Source organism: Dendrobates tinctorius, unplaced genomic scaffold (genome assembly GCF_039654945.1).
Source record: "Dendrobates tinctorius isolate UK_male_01 unplaced genomic scaffold, ASM3965494v1 ptg000086l, whole genome shotgun sequence".
In the NCBI taxonomy this organism is placed as follows: domain Eukaryota; kingdom Metazoa; phylum Chordata; class Amphibia; order Anura; family Dendrobatidae; genus Dendrobates; species Dendrobates tinctorius.
Genome location: NW_027361754.1, coordinates 48,728,439 through 48,752,480, shown reverse-complemented (window position 1 = coordinate 48,752,480; position 24,042 = coordinate 48,728,439). Strand labels below are relative to the sequence as shown.

Here is a 24,042-nt window from a genome sequence, read left to right as displayed (position 1 = left end):
AAAAAAACACAAGATGGAAACTTTTAGAAAATTTTTTTTATTGTTTAAACAATGGCATAATTGTAACAGGTGCAAAGATTGTGGTCATATCCTGATTCTGTACCCCAAAAGGATAGTTAGTCATCCTCATTGCAGCTATTTGAGCTTCACTTTCTGTTTTTCAACAATCACTATATTATAATAAATTAACTTCTTAAAATGAAATCTTAAATGACCTTAGAATTAGTAGAGTAAAAAGTACGGTAAATCATCGCTAGTCCATGTGATATTAATAATTTGGATAATACATTTTATAAGGGAAGATATGATCTTTTAATAGTTTGATGAAAAAAATGGAAGCACATATTGCACTGGATGAGAGATAAATAAGGTACCCCTATTAAAGTGGAATTAAAGGGAACGTGTCAGCTTGAGATTGTTGTCTGGGTACCAAGTTAAAGAGAAAATTGATTATTTCTAAGAATATTGTATTGATTATCAGAATAAGCTGCATTTTTTCCCTTTCAATCACTGATAAGGACCGCCCACTGGACTCCTAACCCGAAAACAATCAGATTTGAATACATAAATTATGTATTTTTGAATATATTTTCAAAATTATTTATCAACATGCTCTGCTCCTTCAGGTCAACAGTCTCCAGCTCGCAGATTTGACACCTAGTTCAAATGAGACAGGTTACCTGTAACGTGCCAAAAAAAGGGATTTTTTTTTTATAATTTTTTTTTTTTACCCGCTGTAAATGCTGCTGTTCTCCTGAATCTGGCATTTTTTCTTTTGTTCCTGCGCTATGGCCCCGTAATTCTGGTATATAAATCTAACTCTTTTTAGGCAAGTGGGCGTGGTTCTCTATTCCTCTGTAGGTATCCATCTTCTTGAGGAATACGCCCAGTTAGCTAAGAAGTCTAGATTTATATACAGGGAAAATGGGCCATATCTTAGGAATAGAGAGGCACAGGAACAAGACAAAAAAGCACCAGATTCAGGAGAACGGAGGGATTTATTCCAGGTAAAAAAGAATTTACATATTTATCGCAAGTGACAGGTCTTGTTTAAGTCACAATCTTCTGCAGAGATCGGAACTAATAGCATATAGTATTATAAAAGGATTTAACAGCTATTATCTGCCTCAAGGATGACCCCGCCAGATGCAATCATGGAGGTCTCTCCCCAGGATATTACGTCTCCCCTTGGTCCTGACGTTTGACATTTACTTAGCGCAGCAATCTCTTCAGCACTTAGATGGCGACTCCAGAGGTGAAGTTGACTTAACCTTCCAATAAAGCTGTAATTAAAAAGTCCCAAGAGATCAAATCTGTCTTTTGCAAGAAGAACTAGACCTCCAGGTTTAATGTCATATCCTTTCTGGAGATGTTTTTCTTTTCCTTGAAGCCCACTCACCCAGAGATCACTCTTCCCAGAAGAAGATTCCCATTGTACACAGTAATGAACCCAATCTTCGGACGTGTGATGTATATTAAAATCAACAGATTCCCCCCCGATCCATAGATGTATTCCAGACCCCACGCTCAAGACCAGTTCATTGTCACTATTCGTAGTGGCATAAGAAAACACTTTCTGAATGCGTTCCTGCCTGGTTCTCACCCACATACACAGGGTAAATTCAGTCAACTTTAAGGGTCTAAGAAGCTGAACCTCCACATGGGCAGCTGGGTGATTACTGGAAAAATAGAAAGAAGGATATTGTGGAACTGCAGGAAAACCTATGTGAGAAAAAACACATTGAGATGTAGTCAGTCTTTAGAATTATAACAGGTTCCTTGACATAAAATGCAAAAATGAAGAAACCAGCTGGTAAGTATGAGGAGCAGAAGCCATAAATAATAACTAACATTATGGTAGAAAAAATATTTCAAGTAAACCTATTTTAAGCTGGCTAAGCTTTAAATTATGTGTGTCGTTCCAGTTTTGCTTTCAGTTAGTCGGAACCTGAAGGCAAGTGCCTGGGGTGGCAAAACTAAGATGGCGGTGTGACATATAAGTACATTTAAAATAAGAAGGGCTGCAGGAGTGGGATGTAGATCGTTTTTTGGGATCTTGTTGCCCAACTTTTTAGGGCATTCAACTGTGATACATATGGCAAGTTAGGCACAACATATTTTGGACTTGAACCAAATTCTTTTGCAGATTGTGGGACCCAGTTCTAGTCCGAACGCATGGTTTATGAAAAGTATGCACAAGATATTTTTTATTAACATAGAAGTAATCTCAGAGAATCCTTGGAACAGTCACAGAGAAGATTCAATTTTACTCTTATCACCATGACTGGAGCTTTAAGACTAAAGCACTGGGAAAAGATCTATGGCAACAGCTGCTAAAAGACCCTATGACAAGTGCTAAAGAGTTGACACCCCAGGTTAAGCAAGTATGAAACTGCATGTTATCCAAATTATCCTAGCTTTGAAGCCATTTTTTTTTCTAAATCTGAGATAATGCGTCACAAACGCCAAGAATCTTCAGTGATTTTTGTATTGGTCTCCAAATCAACAAAGCCAAGTGAATTCATGGGGAATTTGTTTATAGACTACTCTCTGTACAAGAAGGCACAAGAGTCAAAAGAGTGTGGACGTATGGTTCCATGTTGGGTATTTTTTTGAAGATCTGAATCATATTAATTTTATATTTTCAAGCAAAATTGAAAAAACAACGTTGCTAAATCACCAAAAAAATAGCTCTATAAGAAAAGGAAAAATGTTGGTAATTATTTTTTGTTCAATATCTCACATTCTGTATTAAAGATTTAAAAAAAGAAATCACCCAATTTGCACACTGGCCACAGAGGCTTCACACAGACTAACTTCCTGTTTTAGGAAACAATACATGTACAGACCCCAACCCCATCTTTTTATATCGAAGCGTCTGCAAAGAGCAATATTTGAAGTACTGTTTTCCCAACTTTTTGTACTTATTAGTCCAGTTTTTATTTTTACATATAACAGCCTGATGTTGTTTTTACAGAAAAAAAAAAAAAAAAAAAAAAAAAGACTGCAAGAAGTAGCCAAAAAGAGTGTCTGGATTTGGTTGGATTCACAGACCAAACGCATCTATTTCAAACAAAGATTCTGTAATGTGAAAGTACAGCACACAGATGCCATCCATGCTCAAGATCGGACTGGCCCTCTGTGGAATAGGTGAATTCCCTGGTGGGCCCCCATATGTACAGGAGTGGGCTCCACACCCCTCTATTTGAGCAGTGATTGCCACAATACACTTGATTCTCTATGTACAGACAAAGGCAACATCTCATTCATTAAACTACCTTATTATATACAGTAGAAGCATAGCCAAATTTGTGAATGGGGTAATATAATTTTGTGAAGTCAAATATTGGGACCCAGAGGCAATATTAATGGTGGGCCTGTTCCACCCTAGTCCGACAAGGTGTGTGCTGCCCAAATACAAAATTATAAATTTAAATACGGTATATATGAATGTGCAACAGATCACAGTCACATTGTAAATGCATTGGAGTATTTCTCACCTACACGACCTTTTGGCAGGTCATTCCCCACCTTCTTTTTCACATCTAAAATTTCAGACTCAATTTGGGTCAGTTTAGTGGTGATCTCTTGCTGGCACATTTCTGAGAGGAAATACAATCAAACATCTTCCTACAATGACCGATAACACACCTTTGCCATACATACAAAATATTACACAGTTTAAAGAGTAACATCGTAATTAGAATTTATAGATATTAGTGTGCAGATAACTAAGGTTCCTGTTTGCATATGGTGAAAGTACAATAGCACTCAATTAACTTTACGGGGGCTGTAGTCTATTTGCAATTCCTGTTTGTTAATAGGGTCCCCCATAGATAAACTCATTAGGCTATGTGCACACGCTGCGGATTTGTTATCTGCGGAACCGCAGGTAAAACGACCTGCGGTTTTACCTGCGGATTGGCCTGCAGTTTTCCCCTGCGGTTTATCACCTCTACAATGGAGGAGATGGTAAACCGCAGCAGAATCCGCAGAAAAGAATTGACATGTCATTTCTTTCTGCGGATTCAAAACTGCAGCTTTTCCGCAGTTAAAAATCCGCAGCATGTGCACAGAAAATTGTAAATCCCATAGGATAACATGCTACTGTACACTGTCTGCAGAACTGCTGCAGCCAAAACCGCAGCAGAACCGCAGCGTGTGCACATAGCCTTACAAGGTTTTCACTCCCAGTGATCAGGAATTTTGTGCTTAGTTTTAATCCCATCTGCAGAACTATGGTATGGGAAGTGAACAGTTACACACTTGCCAGTGATTGAGACACTCCACACTAATAGCGCACTTTAAAAGAGTTTTCTATAATACAACCTCCTATTCTAAGGTAATTAAAAAGTTAGTACCCTGGAGGTATAAAACACTAAGGAGGTTATAAACATGATCACACTAAATTTTTATTGTTTGCTTCCTTAATGCAAATGAAATCACATTTTAAGCAGTTTTTATTACTAGGATTCTATCATTTGACTGCAGGACAGTTTGTGTAACTCCTTCACGTAGCTGGCTGTACTGCTGTTGATGCTGATATAACAATGAGAAAAGAGATTTGAACAAAGCCAAGATCAGTTCTGAGTAGAGTGGAAAATTTGCTCTGTAGATTACCGAGAGAAGGGTAGAAAGCATTCAGATTTTTACAGAGGGCAGATCACACAGACTGTACTACGTGTAACTCCTTCACGTAGCTGGCTATATTGCTGCTTCTGACGTAGATGCTGACAGAACACTGCTCTGGTCTGTGCTCAAATCTCTTTTCTCATTGTTATCAGAGTAGAGAAGGAAATGTGCCCTGCAGATTACCGAGTTAAGGGCACATCACAGACTGTACTATATCTTAGTTCAAACAGGGAGGAAAGACACGAGGAAGAGAGGGTGTCATTTATATAGATAGGATGGATGTGTATTAGGCCTGTTTCACACTTCAGTTGTTTGACAGTCAAAATCCGCCGTTTTGCAAAAAAAACAGATCCGCCATTTTTTTTTGGCGGATCCGTTTTTTTCGTTTCCAACGGATCCGCCTTTTTATACCGATTAGAGATGAGCGACTTTGCCTTTTTTCGGGTCAAGTCGGGTTTCATGAAACCCGACTTTCGCAAAAGTCGGGTCGAACGCAATCGGCCGATTATCGTGAAAAGTCGAAGGCCGACTGAAACACGAAACCCAATGCAAGTCAATGGGGAAGAAAAGTCGGCAGTGAGTGGAGGACAGGAAACACACCTACAGTGCCCATTTTAATGCCAAAAACATCAATTCTCATTACTTAAGCTTGTTAACCTTAATTTACTTTATAATAGTTAGGCATTGAAAACTGGGGGTTATTTGGCTAAAGTTGTGGGGGGGGGGTAGGGCTGGCTCCAGATTTTTGGGGGCCCAGGGCCAGAGAGTGTCACTGGGCTCCTTTAACACATGCCACCATTCATGATACTCTGAAACGGCACAGAAATAGCAGCATAGTACAATGAAAAATACTTCACTTCTTACATCACATGACTGATATCCATTTTAAATTCTCCAATAGCTCCAAAAACGGACAGTATATTACTCCATACAGTATTATGGCCCCTGCATAGTGCACCATACAGAGTAATGAGGCCCATATATTTCTCCATACAGAATCATTGGTCCCATATAATGTTCGATACAGTATATGATGAGCTCCACATAATGCTACAGTATATGTTAGTCCCCATGGATGAAGCTCCACTGTCTTATGGGCCCAAATAATGCTCCATATATATTGGGCCCCATTTCTAATGTTCCAGTGTATAATGGGCCCTGTAAATGCTGCTCCAGTGTCTGATGTCCATCTTTAGAATGCTCCAGTGTATGGTGGGCCCCGTATATCATTCTCCAGAGTATAGTGCTGCCCAAAAATTGCTCCCAACCTTTAAAACAATTAAATAAGCCCCCTCGCTAGGGAATCCCTGTACTAGTCTGGACTCCTCGTCGTCCCCATCTTCCATCTCACTGCACTTGGACTGTTTAGGCAGAGGGCGTACAGATGTGATGTCATCGCACTCTGTGACTAGAATGTCATTGTCAGGAAATGCGGAAGATGTCACGGCGGTGGAGCGGGGAGAGGTAAGTATTTCAACTTTGCAAGTGCTGTGATCCTGAGCAAGCAGGGAGGGCCCACTCGTTGGCGACGGCACTGGCACAGGGCCCCTCATAGTACGGCGGTGTGTCTGACGGCGGCAGAGACACTTTTGCATACTATGAGGGGCCCTGTGCCAGAGCCATCACCCACAAGTATGCCCCCCCACCTGCTCAAGGAACCTGCACTTTCATCTGCACCTTCCTCTTTGTCACCGTGTAAGGTGGTATAGTATGTGGGAAGGGGAACCGGAGTTTCATCAGGGTCAGATTCTGGCTGTGTAGAGTGCGAGGAGAATGTAGTGGTCTGGGTCAATGTACCAGCAGAATCATCTAGCAGTGGCTGGGCATCAGTGCACTTGTGGCGCCCCCAGGAGTACGGTCGCCACAGTGGCATTACCTTCCTCCTAGGGAGTGTGATATCATGCTTGGGAGCAACAAAGGATCTCTCTAACAGTTAAACCAACACACAACACAGTTCCTACTCCAGGCCAGCAGGAAGAGCTCTGAACCTGACTGCTGAGGAGCTGCTCTCTGTGGTCAGGAGGAGGGAAGTTAGGGCAGTCTGTGAAGGGAAGGGGAAGTGTGTGGACGTGAGAAGGAGAGCTGGAGGATGAGCAGAGTTAAGGCTCACTCCTAGCTGGAGCGCATGGTCCGGATTCCGGTCTCCGAGTTTGTAGGGACACTGACGGTCTAGCAGCAGAAAATGGAGGAAGTAGCAGCTGTAAATGCTCTGTTCCCAACTAAGGCTCGGAGGCCCCAGCAGTGTGTGAGCCAGAAGGAAAAGGCTACGGCTGCCTGCCATACGAGAAAGTTCCAAAAGAGAGTCAACAGGGGAAACTTCAGTGAACTCAGTACTGCGAATACCTTAGATAAGCGCTAGAACGGAGGCCACACTACCTATCTGCAGAGAGAAAATTCCTAATTTGTTTCCAGGCTGACCAACTCCTTCTCCATCTGTACTCTGGGTCCTGGACGGCACTTACCAAGTACAGGTAAAGGAACTGCACGACTGTCATCTTTCTCCTGCGCCTGGCGCACACCATCTATGATCTACCAACTCCTTCATCTGCCCTGCGACTACGGCCCTACCTGTGCAGGGCTTCTACATCTTAGCTGCACCACAACATCTGTCCCAGAGAAGCGACACTGCAGCGCTGGTCAATCTGATCAGAAACCACAGGTGGCGTCACGTATCATTCAGCTATAAACGTTATTCACCCCTTTGCATGGACGCCCAGGGCCATGGACCGGGTCACCACCACCGTGAAACATCCCTCTGAGACACCGGCCCGGTACCGATTAACCCCACTGCCCTGGCTGGCCACTCACACCCCATGTCAGATTCACCTTGGACTGGGGAATTCACGATTTGACTTGATAACCCAGGCATGGTATGTGAGAAAGAGCTACATGGACTAATGTGAAGTGTAGCCTACTGCATCATTCACTTTTGGTGGGGGTGAAGGACACAAGCAAAAGGGGTTCTTCCTGACCAGGAGCCAGCACTTGACGACTCAGTGCTTGCATTTTTTGAAACTTCAGAAGAGGAGGGCATATTAGCTGGAGTCTGTTTCGGCAATGTAAGCCAAAACCAGTTCCTGATGCTCCGGATTTAAAAGCCGTTAACCTACTCCCAGAAAAGGTAGCCTTCCAGGCCTTCCGGAGCCAGACCATGACGCAGGCTCAACACCTCCTGCCTTAGCTGCTATTGTGCTTTTGCCACTACCAGAAGATGCACCACCACCACCATCAGTACCAGCTGGCAACCCTCGCCCACTTCCACCATACTTCCTCATTTTTGGGAAAATGTACCCAAAATACCACCAGCTATATGGTACTTTAAAACAAGGTACAAGGTGTATATAGTATTGGGGAGAATTTGAATCTCCCTAGAGATTTTAGGAGGCTGAACTATTATCTCAGGCCCACTATTACACCTCAATTTAACAGGCTGAAATTGGCTGGTTTATGACAAGGTACAAGGTGTGTATAGTCTTCACCAAAAAAGAAATACAGATGGCACTCACCGGTTAAAATCTTCTTTATTCTATTTCTTTAAAGCATCGGCATAGGGAGGATGGAAGCAGGAGTGGAGATTACAACAGCTGTTTTGCGCTGCAGTGGCGCTTCTACTGGTCTCAGAGGGGAGTGAGCCCAGTCTCACCTCTTAACAGAGGGAGACAATCAAACCCCACCCCCACTGCTTCAACACATATGAAGCAATTATCAATGACAGTTAAAATATTTTAGAAAAAAAACAAAAAAAAACATACAATCATGAAAGCTTATTATAGGAAAACAGACATATCCAATCTCTCATTTAGACCAGCAGATTCTTGTGCCCGAGTGCGCATGATCCATATAGCCTCTCTTTTCAATAGAAGTTTATGTAAATCTCCCCCTTGCACTGGAAGAGACACCCTTTCCAAGCCAGCAAAAGAGAGTACCTCTGGATTTCCTCCATGAGATTCCCTGACATGCTTAGTTAGGCATGGGACACCTTTACCTGATCCAACCGAATTATAATGCTCCCTAAATCTCACATATAGGGGGCGAATGGTCTTACCGATGTAAAAAGCTTTACAACAACATAAAACAAACCGCGTGAGTTGTTTTACAGGTGATAAAATCCTTAACATCATGAGACACTCCCCCGATGCACAGTGTTCTATCTACAATATGGTAACTACAGAATGGACAATGTCCACACTTAAAATTACCATGTGGGACACTCTTGCTTAACCAATTACTTTGTTTCTTCACCATCCGTTTTTTTACTACTATGTCACCCAAGGTAGTACCCAGTCTATTGGAAATAATGGGACCCCCTGCTGCCACCTCTATGATATCCTTATCACGCTCCAAAAATATGCCAGTTCCTGCGAATGGCAGATCGTATAACCCCATCCATAGGGCCACAAACAAAAAAAACAAATCTCTTCAGATCCACGGGCAGGAATACGATTGCGACCTCCTGCCTGATCAGCCCTAGCCTCATTAAGAAGACCATTAGGATAGCCCCTACAACGGAACCTATCACATAATTCCTCAGCTTGCTGATTATAACCTTCCTGGGTATTATTAATCCTCTTCAATCTCAATAATTGGCTATAAGGGAGAGACCGTTTTACATGATTTGGATGGAAGCTATCAAACCGAAGAACGGCATTTGTGGCGGACGGTTTACAAAATACCTTGGTCTGCAACTCACCATCTACAACACTGATCTGTACATCAAAAAAAAAAGAAAAAAAAATTATAGAGGTTAAGGCCTCCATATCTAGACGTGAACGACATTCATGCCATTGGACTTATTTAGGTACTGGACAAATTCATCAAATGATTGATGGGGTCTGTCCCATATCATGACTATATCGTCCACATAGCGCACAAAAAGTCTGATATGTCTCAGAAAATTGTTCCCCACATTGTACACATAGTCCTCCTCCAACAGAGCTAGAAAGAGGTTCGTGGAAGTACAAGCAACTAGAGTTCCCATCGCGGTCCCAGTGCATTGTAAAATCCATGCGTCTTCAAACTTAAACGCATTGTGTTTTAAAACAAAATCAACCCCTTCGCATACAAAATTGACAAACCTGTCGCTTCTCTTTAAAGACCCCAAAATCCTCCTCAAAACTACAATACCCAGATCCTGGGGGATCCTCGTGTATAGGCTTTCCACATCAATCGACACCAAAGAGAAGCCTGTTTGCCATACAATGCCTCTGGCAATTGCTGCATGTGTGTTGAAGCAGTGGGGGTGGGGTTTGATTGTCTCCCTCTGTTAAGAGGTGAGACTGGGCTCACTCCCCTCTGAGACGAGTAGAAGCGCCACTGCAGCGCAAAACAGCTGTCGTCATATCCACTCCTGCTCCCATCTTCCCTATGCCGATGTTTTAAAGAAATAGAATAAAGAAGATTTTAACCGGTGAGTGCCAGCTGTATTTGTTTTTTGGTGAAGTTGTTGTGCCTAGTGCTTTGGAGTGGCACCCCGGTCTATGGAGAACTTCTTATACTGCACGCACTCTTAGGTGGCAGTTCACACAGGCATGTGCACAATGAATGCATTTTCTTGCTGTGCGGATTAATTCCTGGTTGGAGATATTTTGGCAAGGTGTATATAGTATTGGGGAGAATTTGAATCTCCCTAGAGATTTTAGGAGGCAGAACTATTATCTCACTCAGGCCCACTATAGATTACACCTCAATTTAACAGGCTGAAATAGGCAGGTGTATGACCAGGTACAAGGTGTATATATAGTATTGGGGAGAATTGGAAGCTCCCTAGAGATTTTAGGAGGCTGAACTATTATCTCAGGCCCACTATAGATTACACCTCAATTTAACAGGCTGAAATAGGCAGGTGTATGACAAGGTACAAGGTGTATATAGTATTGGGGAGAATTTGAATCTCCTTAGAGATTTTAGGAGGCTGACAATGATGCTCTCTGTCCAAGTATGGCAGCAGGCAGCCTAATAAGTAGGACTGCTGCACACAAAAGTGTGGAAAAATGACCACTTGGTAGAAAAGAGGAAGAAAAGTATTTTTGCTTTTAAAAAAGCAGTTTGCACAGCAGTGTGCAAACAGCAATGCAGCTATCAGGGAGGCTTATAAGGCAGTCTAATAACCAACAGAGCTGATGCACAAAAATATAGCCTCCCCTGTCAATGCACACAAACTGTTGTGTTGTACAGTGAAAATCGCTAACAGAAGCAGTTTTTTTTTTTTTTTCTTCTTCCCTGCCTAACGCTCTCCCTACAGAATCAGCAGCAGCAACCTCTCCCTATGCTAAGATCGGCAGAAGTAAGATGGCGGTCGGCGTGCACGCCCTTTTATAGCCCCTGTGATGCCACACAAAGCCAGCCAATCACTTGCATGCCCTTCTCAAAGATGGTGGTGACCGCTGCCCATGTCATCACGTTGCCCACAGTGTGCGTCCTCCATCATTGGCTGAAAAAGGGCGCTGGAAGCATCATTTGAAACGCAACTTTGGCGCTCTGGTCGCCGACCTCATGGCCGACCTCATGCTATGGTCGGGTTTCGTTTCATGAAACCCGACTTTTGCTAAAGTCGGCGACTTATGAATTTGACCGACCCGTTTCGCTCAACTCTAATACCGATCTCTCCCTCTCTTTCCTTTTCCAGAGTCCTATTGCTTTAAATTTCAGTCATTGGTGGCTGAAACGGATCGAATCCGGTGCATCCGTTTGTTGTCACACGGAAGCGGATCAGTGTTTTTTACTCCTTGGCGGATTTCAACTGACGTAAAAAAAACTGTAGTGTGAAACAGGCCTTAGGGTACAGATAGTTGGAGAACATCCATGATAGACTGCAGAGAAATGGAGGGGGAAAATAACACTTCTGTCAGCATACGGGAATAAAAAAAGATGGAGAAATGTCACCAGGAATGAAGCTGGACTGATACAAGAGAGCTAGTGAAGACTGCAGCACATAGCAAGTATTACTGAAGGGAACACGTCCACATGAGAAAAATAAGAACCTAGGAGTACGCTGCAAACTGCATAGTAGAGAGCCTATAAAGGGGTTAAACAATGGAAATTACAGTATGAAACCAAGGGCAACTTTTTAATTCAAAGTAACTACTCACATAGGAAAAAAAATATATATTTTTTGCAACTCCTGTAACAGTCACAACTCTGGAGCCTAAAGAAGCTGAGCACGAAGTATGGGAGACAGGGTAGTTATATTAACTCTTTCATTGCCCAAGTTCACCAAGGAAGAAATAAATAACCCCACTGACCCCATGAGCTACGAAGTTCACTTACCTTTTGACAATTTTACTCGGAAGGAAGAATGCACCACACGATCATTCAGCGGCTGTGTATGGCGGTAATCATTACGTAAAGTATTATTATGCCAATCCAGCAATGTCCCCTCCAACAGTTTGATCTGCAGAGGTTATAAAGGATTGAATGGGAACAAATATGACAACAGTCAAGTTGATCACATAAAGTACAGTAAGTAACAATGGCCTCCATAACACAACTTATAGCTATCCTGCTTCACTGACTACAAGACCAAAGCCACGAGTAAGGCCTCTTTCACACATCAGTTTTTTGCCTTCAGGCGCGATCCGGCTTTTTTTTGTAAAACCGGATCCGGCAAAATGCAATGCCAGATCCAGTTTTTCCCCATTGACTTGCATTAGCGCCGGATGGCATTGCGTTTCATCCGTTTTTTTGCCGGTTACGGCAACTTGTCTCATTCCGGCGTCTGGAAAAAACGGCTACTGTAACGTTTGTTGTCTCCGGCGAAAAAGTTTTTGCTACAATGAAAGTCTATGGGCGCCGGAATGCGCCGGATCCAGAAAAAGACGGATCCAGCCACCGCATCCGGTTTTTTTAAGTCTGCGCATGCTCAGATCCAATTGGCCAGCCCCCAGGAACAGATATAACCTGCTAGACGGATCCAGCAAAAAAACGGATCCGTTTCTACAGTTCTCCAAAATTTATGCCGGATCCGTTTTTTCTAAAAATAGCCGGATCCTGCCTGACGGCAAAAAACTGATGTGTGAAAGTAGCCCAAGGAGAAAGGAAAGTGAATGATGTTGAGACTAAAGTTTTAAGGTGTTTTCTAGGACTTTATTATTAAAGTCTAACTATAGTTTCAAGTAATGTTTTAGGATACACTGTTGTGTTATTCCCACATACTAAATTTTTTTAGCAGTTTTTCCTTCAAATGCTGTAGTCACTAGAAGCTGCAGCTGTTTCCCCGTGTGTCCTCCGGCTCTTTCTCCCTTTCTGCCCCATCCTTGCTTTTAGAACCCTCACTGAAGGCAGATCTGTAGACAGATTTGAGCAGTATTTGAGAGTGAATGATCAGTACTGATATAATCGCTATTAAAATTCACAAGGAACTCAGGAGTCAATACTTAATCAGTCTGTGGCTGGTAAGAGGTTTTACCTGATTTTGAGAGAGGATGATATGAGAGTCAAATACAGTCCACAGCACATTCTCTGTACAGGGCGGAGTGGTAAGGGAGCCCTGATAGCGGAAATAATTGTCCAGGTCTTCAGGCAACATCGCCAAGGGGTTAATGGTCTTTATTTCAGTTTCTTGCCCTAAAGAGAGAAAAGCCAGATGGAAGTATGCAAAAGAAGTTTGGTAGTGTGTGTGTATGAACAGCTGACGCTTCAGGCTGATGCATATTCTGATTTAATGAGTCAGTTCACATGTCCAGTCTTCATTTTCATTGTTAGATTAGTTTGTGGAGCATAAAACATTTATTTACAGGACCTGAAGTTTCTAACATGCCCTCCGTTTGCATCCGTTCCATTTGCTATCCACTTTTTTTGCCGATGGAAAAAAATGCAGTATGCATAACTTTTTTTATTCGGTCAAAAAACAAAAAGAAAATGGATGGGGCAGTTCCTTTTTTTTTTTTTTTTTTTTTTAAAGAATATTTATTGTTAATTAATAAAGTCTATAGTCATACATTAGGTCATCCTGTTTTTTGCGCTGTACATGCCCAGAAAACTAGAGCAAAATTATATCAGTTAAATAAAAAAACATATATTGATTCTAAACTGAAAAATAAAAATTTCCATTTTTAAAACAATCCATTAGTGTATTCACTTTACAACCACCAACTGTGATTTATGTTTTACATCCATTTTTGTACATTTCCTTATTTTTTTTTATATATACTTTATCTAACACCAACAGATGAAAATTGGACAAAAGAACAAAACCGAAAATGCGGCTACAACATGTGCACCCAGTCCAAACTTTGGAGAGTAGCATGTAAATTTTCAAATGGTATGAAGTTACAAATAATGTATATCTTATGAAAAAAGTTGGCTGACATAGCCTTTCTTCTTGGTGACGTTCACACGTTCAGTATTTGGTCAGTATTTTCCATCAGTATTTGTAAGCCAAAACCAGGAGTGGGTGATAACAGAAGTGGTGACGTGTTTCTATTATACTTTTCCTCTGATTGTTCAGTACCTGCATAACGGATCTTGGCCAGCTTGGAAATTACTTCACTGTAATAAGTGTTTTCAAAATGGCCATCCTGAAAATAATGAAAAAATATATATATATATTATTGAAGGCATTACTCATACTTGCACCATGGTTTCAGCTTAGATATAGCGCCGAATCCATAGAAAGTGTCAGATACCACCAGCACATGACGGAGCCCATATTACAATGGGATATTTTGTGATCCATTCTTTTGATGGAAAAATAGCCCTAACTTTTACCATCAAGTCAGACTAATATGGTCATAAATTGTTCAGTTTACTTATGGAATACGTTGGTTAAAATAGGTTTTGATGGTATAGATTGATGGCCTGCCGTTATGTTAGATTAGTGGGGCCTGACCTCCAGGTTCCTAACAAACTACAGAACAAATAGGTCTCTTTGTAGTGGCAGACAGGTAGGCTCAGCCATACATGCCACAGTCCCTGATGACGTGGTGTCTGGATTAAAAATGGTGATCAGTGTTAAAGAGGTTGTCCGGTGAAAATAAGCCATCACCTATATGCAAACTAGGTGGCAACTTGCTGTTTGGTGGTTGTCCCACAGCGATTGGCAAAATGGGTAATTTTCCCATTACAAAATTGAGCGGCAAGGTGGATGCCCGACCGCTGCCTCAGCCATTCTCTATGAACAATCTATAAGTTATCACCTATCCGGTCACGCATCTCAGCTGAAGAATTGGGCGTCATCACTTCCAGTCTCATGGGAGCAGCCTATGCTAAAACCATAGTGGCATAGATTTTATTATTTTTTAACCAACCTTACTTATTTTTAAAGTCAACAAATCCTTTTAAAGGAAAATAATAATAATAAAAAAAAAAAAAAAAAAAAAAAAAATAATTTAGGTTTCTTGCAATTTCAACAACCGAGTGTTTCACTCTAAACCATTACCTACCGCATACAGGAAAGCAAGTACGGCGAGGCCTTTGGGTTTGTCTTTGGCCTCATCAAAGGTCTTGTATAATTCGGAGTTGTAGTGCACAATATGCAGCTGTGGAGACAAGTAATGAGATATCAGCTTCAACAACAAGTAACCCATTTTCCTTAGATATGCACCGTACATGAAGACCCACACCTCTGCCATGTATCTCATGCCATCGACAGTGTGCTCCGAGCCGCTCGTCTCCAGATCCAGCCCTCCCCAGTGCAGGTGCATCTGTACGGCAGTGTAGACGTGCGGAAGTCCTTTTAAAATTTTCATTGTAGGTGGAAGCTCAATTTGCACTGTGTGGTTCAAAAATACAAGGGTGGAAAAATAGCTTTACAGATAATTTTCACCTTAATAATAAAGCTGCACATTTCCATAAATTTTTCTATTTTGGAACCCAATGTATGAACCTGAGAAGAAAGTGGTCACAGCACAAAAAAAAAACTTTTACAATTTGTTGTTACTGCATGTGTTACAGCTGTAGAAAAGTCACGAGACATGCAGCCGCGGGGACTCAAACATATTTTTCAAGAATGCTGTACTCAGTTAGCACCCGAGCATGCTCAGATAACACCTGATCCCAGCACGTTCACTCATCCCTAGTTCTCATATTTGAAAAACTCTCCAACTCCTGACCTTTTCTTTGTACCACCAGCCTTCTGCTTATTTATTTTGGCACCTCAATTTGGATATATTATCTGCAGATTATCAGCCATATTCCGAGGACATGACTTAGGAATTCCCTGTGCAAAATCCTACTCCCTAAAGAGGCTTTTTCTGCATCAGTGTAGACCTAAACCAAATCTAAGGCAGCACTTACTCTACAAGATTGTGACATTCCTGGGAACTTTTGTTTCACGCTAATGTTTCAGTCTGAACAGGACGCCAAACACCTGATGAACAAGCAAAACTCTAAATTTGTTAAGTGAAATTATATTTTGTGCAGCACAAAAGAACACTGCTCTTGACAGAACATCGTCATGGGAATACTTTAATGATAATGTTCCACATCTCCAAGATCCTATCCCAATACATAGTAGGTGCAATAATAATATTTGCAAATACCTCCACTAGGAAATGTAGTATAGTTCTTCAGATTCGCTATGTCGCTTACCCCATGTGCAGGGCTTTACCATGGCTTAGATATCCATGGTTACGACCGCAAACAACTAACCAACTGTCACTGAGTGGTCGTCTCCATGGATACCTAAGCTACTAGAATGCCCTGCACATGGGGTAAGTGACATAGCGAATCAGAAGAACTATATTACATTTCTAATTGGAAGTATTTGCAAATATTATTATTACACATTGACATAGGATCTTGGAGATGGAAGTACCCCTTTTAAGTAAATTGCTTTCATTTGTTTTTATATGTTTGGATACTATTGAAATACAAGCTCTGAAGCCCCTGAGGAAGCTTCCAACTGTAGAAATGATACGTATGTGATTGTCATGCCACCTCTACAGTCCAGGAGATATTTACCGCCTTTGTTTTAGGTGATATTTTATATTTTAGAGCAATGTCTGTAATTTTACCCATTTTGGGGACTTTTTTGATGCTGTGTTATTAGATATCCAGTTTATATGACTGTTCATAAAGTATCATCTTGTTTATTCATAGCTGGCACGCAATGAACATTATATCACTTATGATTGCTTTGGTCCCACTAATTGTTTTCTTATTTTTTTTTTTTCTAAATGCTAGACTTGGTGGTCAGGGTGGGGGATGTGAAATTCCTCTAGGTGACACTGGTTTCTGATTTTTAGTTTTTTTTTTGTTTTTTTTTATTACTTGTTTTTTATTCTTTATCTACATGCAATAAAACTTTAGTCGGTGCCTCTATTATGTTCTCATTTTTGGGAGGGGATCTGGAGTATGACCGCCCACTGGACTCCTAAGCCCAGAATGAGTCATACAGAATCTTTATACAAAAAACCATAAGTCAATCTGCTCTACACCATGCTACGGTGTATTGGATGGCAAATTTAACACCAGTCTAATATAGAATATATATTCTCCACACACATATTTTACCTTATAACCAAGCATTCACAGGATCCATTATATACAAACCCTGATTATAATAATAATTTTATTTCTATAGCACCAACAAATTTCGCTGCACTTTGTGTTTCATTGTCATGGACCTCTCCTCTTAATGTCTGGATACGTCCTTTTATATAATTACAGGACAAAGACCTTTATATGGTTGTACTTAAAAGGTTATTCTCCTGCTCAATCTTCAGCAGCGCACTGCTCCCCTGCCTTCCTTTTTTGCTGCAGTGCTCTCCTGATGATTGACAATTCAGACCAGCGGCATTACCGCTCTGCGAGCAGAGGTAGCTTTGCCTCTGCAGTATCGGAAGGTCGCAGGTGCACTGAATGTAGCGAGATGAAGGATCAGCTTCAGAGCAGACCTTGCAAGCTATATAGCAAAAAACGTGTCAAGTACTGCCCTCTTTGTCTTGGAAACCGACCACCTCTGATAAACTGCAGTGGTGTCCGGTAACCTAGGCAATGAACAGTGAACTATAAAATGAAAAATCCCGCTGGTCTTGAGATTGGAGAGGATTTTTTAATAAGAATTATTTTGCAAAGTTGCTTGCTTTTACACGCACTTTGCCATTTCACCTGTTTATGATGAGACAACTTCTTTAATTAATTGATCTCCTTCTGCAAAGCAATAAACGATGGTGCTCATGTACATGGTTATATGATGACCTGACATAACCTCCAAGTTGTACAGAGCCAGAAAGGAGCACCTGGAGACTATTATAGGACCCTTCTGTACCTCAGTGTGCTGTATCCTTTTTTCCCCTGACTGATCATTAGAAATTGTGACATGCTCCATCAGATGCCATACTATAAGAATTCTCACCCTACAGAATGGTGCGGCGCACAATATGGTGGCACACGGAGCCCATATGGACTTTTAGGAACTTTACATATCAGCCATACATCCTTATAGCCCATAAAAATAAAATAAGAAAAGTAAAAACATAATATCTAAGGGAATAAAAGAAAAACAATATTAGTACAGAAGAATTTATGCACTCTGTGGCCATTGATTTCTGCATTGATGGTCAGAATCCCAATACTCGTCTCTTGGGTAATGTGTTTACTTTTTCCTGAACTAACATTTGCACACAAAGTACAACAGAATGAATACTTCTAAATTTACTCTGAACATTGATCGATGGTTAAGAGGTCATACTCTGCTCCAAAACATGGGCTCATAATAAGTTTACACTCCTCCATTGAACAGGGGTAAACAAGGTCAACAAACCTACAGAAGTCCTCCCAATTAGGATTTCTCTGCAGCAGTCATTGCTCTTTCGCTCTTTGTGGGGGTACCAGTTGTGAGACCCCCCCCCCAACGATCTGATAATGATCCTATCCTATAGCAAAGTCTTGAATATTCTATGCCCGGACAACCCTAAGGATTAGTAAAAAGTGACATCAACAAACACGTATAATGAATTGTTGAAGACTTGACACTTCTTTAACCAGGATTAAGTGTCCTGGACTTATTTTTTTCTTTTATTTGTGGAGACCCCACCAGTTAGAACTTATGGTCAAACACATGTGAAAAACTAAAAAAAAAAAAAACAAAAAAAACCCAAATGTAATCCGTTTACCTGAATGTCCATTGTTAGAAATCCGGAATTGTCCGTGCAATGGTCCTTCATAACCGGATAAATCCAGCGGTCCAAGTTCAGGGTTATGGACGACTTTCTTTCTTTGAATGTCAACGGGGGACTGATGGGTTGCGGCACATAAGGGGTATTTTTTACCCCAGTTTGCTTCATCTACATCTCCCTCTGCAAACAATGAATAATGCATTAAGTCAACAAAATCTCTTATTAGCAAAAACATATCTGCATCAGTAATTATGTACTGTATATTCTAAATTGAGAGGTATATACATACACCTTTTTATGTACTAGTGGATTAGACTTTATACAGATGCAGAAAGAAAATACACCCATTATAAACTATGGACATGTTCACATATCAGTGTTTTTTGCTAACTGAGTATTCACTGAAAAATAGGAGACATTTTTGATCCATGCATTGAATCATATTCACAGAAGAGCATATCTCACAACTTTACAGTCCTTACAAAGTAATTTTCCTACTACGGAAGCCCTAGATTCCCCTTTCATTGCACCCATAAGATCTAATGCCAACAAAAGTGCCCCCAAAACACAGTATGATACCCTACAGTGAATTCCTCCACATGCTCAGTATGATAACCCTACCGTACCCCACCTCAACTACCCCTGGTAATCTATGGTGATCCCAACACAGTATGATCCCCCAACTCTGACCCACCACACAGCCCTCAATGCAGTCGCACACTTCACCACTGTATAATGCCCCCCACTAGTCCTCCAAACAGTATAATGGCGCCTTGGCAGCATGGAGGACCCCACACAACTTCACACTGTATAATTTATTGCATACAGCACTGTATAATGCCCCGCACATAGCCTTCCATAAAGTATAAAGGCTCCCACATAGCCCTCCAAATATTATAATAGCCCCAACCTAGCCATCCATATAGTATAATGGGCCCCATAATCCTCCAAATAGTAAACTGCACCCCATAGTCCTCCATACAGTATAATGAACTCCCCATAGTATAATACACTCCCCATAGTCCTCCATATAGTATAATGCACTCTCCGTTCGTGTCCATATAGCATAGTGCACCTCATAATTCTCCATATGGTGTAACGCACTACCCATAGTCTTCCATACAGTATAACGCACCCCCATCTTTTAGAATTCAGTATATGTACTTTCACAATGTGAGGCACATGCAACAATACAGAATTACTGCTGAACATATCTGGAGCATACAGTGGCTTGTAAAAGTTTGGGCACCGCTTGTCAAAATTGCTGTTATTGTGAACAGTTTCGCAAGTTGAAGATGAAATGATCTCTAAAAGGGTTAAAGCTAAAGATGACATTTCCTTTGTATTGTAGGCAAAAAAATATAAATATACAATCATTTTTTACATTTTAAAAATTACAAAAGTAAAATGGGCCCCTAATTAGTCTGTTAGGGTTATGGCTTGTTCACTTTCATAATTAGGAATGGCCAGGTGATGCAAATTTCCCAGCATTATAAAAACTCAGCCTCCTCTAACCTTGGCCAAAAAACAGCAGCCATGAGTTCTTCTAAGCAGCTGCCCAGCACTCTGAAAATGAAAATGTTGGAAGCCCACAAAACATGAGAAGGCTATAAGAAGATAGCAAAGTGTTTTCAAGTTGCACTTTCCTCAGTTGAAAATGTAATTTAGAAATAGCAGTTACCAGGAACAGTGGAGGTCAAGATACAGTCTGGAAAACCAAGCAAAATTTCAGTGAGAGCTGCTCGTAGAATTACTAAAGAGGCAAATCAGAACCCCTTGCTTGACTGCAAAAGACCTTCAGAAAAATTTAACAGGCTGTGGAGTTGTGGTACGCTGTTCTACGTATTATTCATAGACATCTGCACAATTAGGGCCTTCATTTAAGAATCATCAGGAAAAAACCTTTTCTGCATCCTCTCATAAAATTCAGCATCAGAAGTATGCAAAAGAACATCTAAACAAGCCTGATGCAGTCTGGAAACAAGCCCTGTGGACCAATGAGATTAAAATTTAACTCTTTGGCCTCAATGATCAAAAGGTATGTGTGAAGAAAAAGAACAGAATTTCAGGAAGAGAACATCTCTCCAACCAGTAAGCATGGGGATGGATCAATCATGCTTTGGGGTTGTGTAGCAGCCAATGGCACGGGGAAGGAATTTTTCACGGGCAGAGGAAAGAAAGGATTCAAAGCAATTTAATCGCGCAAATTGCCTCTTCAGAGAGGAAGCGGACTAGAACTCTATTGCACCACCTTTTGGAAGCAGCAATCCTACAAGTTACTATCGACCCTTTAACGAGTCTTGCAATATGACAGACTAAAAGCAAAATTAGAATCTTAGTTTTCAGACACTGGGTTTCAGGGTGTTGCCTGGTACAAGCTGAAGGTTCTACTAGGGCGTTCACAGTCCCCTGATCTGAACATCATTGAAAATCTGTACTTAGACCTCAATATAGCAGAGGATGCAAAATGACCCAGGAATCTCACAGAACTGGAAGAATTTTTCAAGGAAGAATGGATGAAAATCCTTTAACCCCTTACTGACCGCTGATGCAGTAGTACGTCAGCGGTCAGTATCCCATGCTTTGAGGTGGGCTCCGGTGGTGAGCCCACATCAAAGCCGCAACATGTCAGCTGTTTTAAACAGCTGACATGTGCCCGCAATAGGCGAGAGCGGAATCGCGATCCGCCCACGCCTACTAACTAGTTAAATCCCGCTGTCAAATGCTGACAGCGGGCCGATCAAGTATGGGAAGCTTCTGGCCTCCCTTGAAGGCTATTAAAGCATGCCAAAAGTTAAAAAAAACAAAAATGATTAACTCACCCCCCTTTTGCCCCAATCAAAATAAAATAATAAAAAAAAAAAAAAAAAATCAAACCTACATACATTTAGTATCTCCGCGTTGAGAATCACCCGATCAATAAAATAAGGTTTAATCTGATCAAGATGGCGTAGCGAGAAAGAAATCAAAATGCCAGAATTACATTTTTTTGGTCGCCGGGGCATTGCATTAAAATGCAATAACGGCCGTTCAAAAGAATGCATCTGCACAAAAGTGGTATCATTAAAAACAACAGCTCGGCACGCAAAAAATAAGCCCTCACCCGACCCGAGATCATGAAAAATGGAGATGTTAAGGGTCTCGGAAAATGCCGCAATTTTTTTAGCAAACTTTGGAATTTTTTTTTCACCACTTAGATAAGAGAACCTAGATATGTTTGGTGTCTATGAACTCGTAATGACCTGGTGTATCATAATGGCAGGTCATTTTTAGCATTTAATGAATCTAGCAAAAAGCCAAACAAAAAACAAGTGTGAGATTGCACTTTTTTTTGCAATTTCACCGCACTTGAAATTTTTTTTCCCCCATTTTCGAGTACACTACATGGTAAAACTAATGACATGGTTCAAAAGTACAACTCGTCCTGCACAAAATAAGCCCTCACATGGCCATATTGAAGGAAAAATAAAAAAGTTATGGCTCTGGAAATAAGAGGAGCGAAAAACGAAAAATCGAAAAATGCTCCGGGAGTTAAGGGATTAAAGAAGAATTGAAAGACTCTTGTCCGGCTACAAAAAGCGTTTACAAGCTGTGATACTCGCAAAGCGGGGCACTGCTGGATACTAACCATGCAGGGTGTCCACACGTTTGCGTTGGCCTATTTTCCTTTTAGTAATTTTTAAAATGTAAAAGATGAAAATAAATATTTTTTGCCTATAATACAAAGTAAAAACGCGTCATTTTTCACATTAGTCCTTTTATAAATCATTTCCTCTTGAACTTGTTAAACTTTTTACAATAACAGTAATTTTGACCAGGGGTGCCCAAACTTTAACATACAGTGGTATGTTTGGCATATAAATGTGCCCTACATATTCAGTTCATACAGAAAACATTGTCCACATATCCCCTCGTCATTATGTTAGACTATATAGACAAACTTGTGTGCATAATGATTTATGCAGCCTTATTTGTTGTAAAACATGAATACAAAATAAATAAAAGAATAAATAATAATAATCATAAGCATAAAATTGCTAGGCTAATCTGATACTTATCCTACCTTGGTAAGTCCACTCCACCACATGCGAACGGCATATGACGAAGCACACAGACAGTATCACACACAGATTTAGGTGCACGGTTTTCCCCATGGCTGGTGGATAGTGTATGTGACTGATCGGATTTGCAGTCTGCCTTTTAATCTTCAGCTCAGTAGGTGTAAATAATTAAATAAAAAGTCTATGAAATGTGTTCATCTCTCCCACTCCGCAAACATGGTCGTCCCCCACCCACTTGGCTTTTATCTTTAGAGGAAACAGAGTTCAAATAAACCAGCTGCCCTAAGAGGTTTGTATTGATTGACAGCAGACAGCACAGGCTTTTATCGGCTTGGTCTGTGTCATCATCCTGGTCTGTGTTGTTAATCTACCCAGTACATACTGGTCTGAGCACACTTCACTGCCCTGGATACTGCAAAGTTCACACATGCCTACAGAGTTTGAAGCAGTGTTCTCCTCTCCACTTTTTCCCCCCAAAATCACATTTAGTCTATGTTCACATGCGGCAGGTTTTTTTTGTTTTGTTTTTTTTTTTACATATTTTTGCATGTAATTTCTTTCAGCATTTTTTCACCCATAAAAAGCAATGAGAAAGTGAAGAAACGCTGTAAAAGAGCACAACAAGCTTATTGTAGCGTATTCAGTGAATAAAACTAACTTTATTAAACACTAGCTGAAGAGCTCGGCGCTGCCCAGGCATAGTAACTAACTACGGTTAGTTATAACAAATTATAATGATTATATCTATATATATAAAGCTGAGTGTAGAGCCCCGCCCACACCGCATAGCCACATTCACTATAATATCCCACATCATCCCGTCAGAGCCACTGGACTATTACCCCTAATATCCCACATCATCCCGTCAGCCAGGGCCACCAGACAACTACCACTACTATACCACATCATCCCGTCACAGACGCCGGACTACTCCCCCTAATATCCCACATCATCCCATCAGCCAGAGCCACTGAACTACTACCACTAATATCCCACATCATCCCGTCAGAGCCACCGGACTGCTACCACTAATATCCCACATCATCCCGTCAGAGCCACCGGACTGCTACCACTAATATCCCACATCATCCCGTCAGAGCCACCGGACTGCTACCACTAATATCCCACATCATCCCGTCAGAGCCACCGGACTGCTACCACTAATATCCCACATCATCCCGTCAGAGCCACCGGACTGCTACCACTAATATCCCACATCATCTCGTCAGCCAAAGCCACTGGACTGCTACCCCTAATATCCCACATCATCCCGTCAGCCAGAGCCACCGGAC

General features: G+C 41.2%; 1 protein-coding gene across 1 annotated transcript; it reads right to left on the bottom strand.

The window, feature by feature from the left end:
* Nucleotides 1-18: 18 nt before the first annotated feature.
* On the bottom strand, nucleotides 19-23,047 carry CA6 (carbonic anhydrase 6). Its single transcript, XM_073585362.1, has 9 exons — nucleotides 22,753-23,047; nucleotides 18,687-18,869; nucleotides 15,192-15,340; nucleotides 15,012-15,107; nucleotides 14,081-14,147; nucleotides 13,037-13,194; nucleotides 11,899-12,022; nucleotides 3,501-3,602; nucleotides 19-1,722 (listed from the first exon to the last, which is right to left on the bottom strand). Exons 1-9 carry the CDS (start codon nucleotides 22,841-22,843, stop codon nucleotides 1,109-1,111), a joined length of 1,584 nt encoding a protein of 527 aa, XP_073441463.1. The 5' UTR covers nucleotides 22,844-23,047; the 3' UTR covers nucleotides 19-1,108.
* Nucleotides 23,048-24,042: the final 995 nt, after the last annotated feature.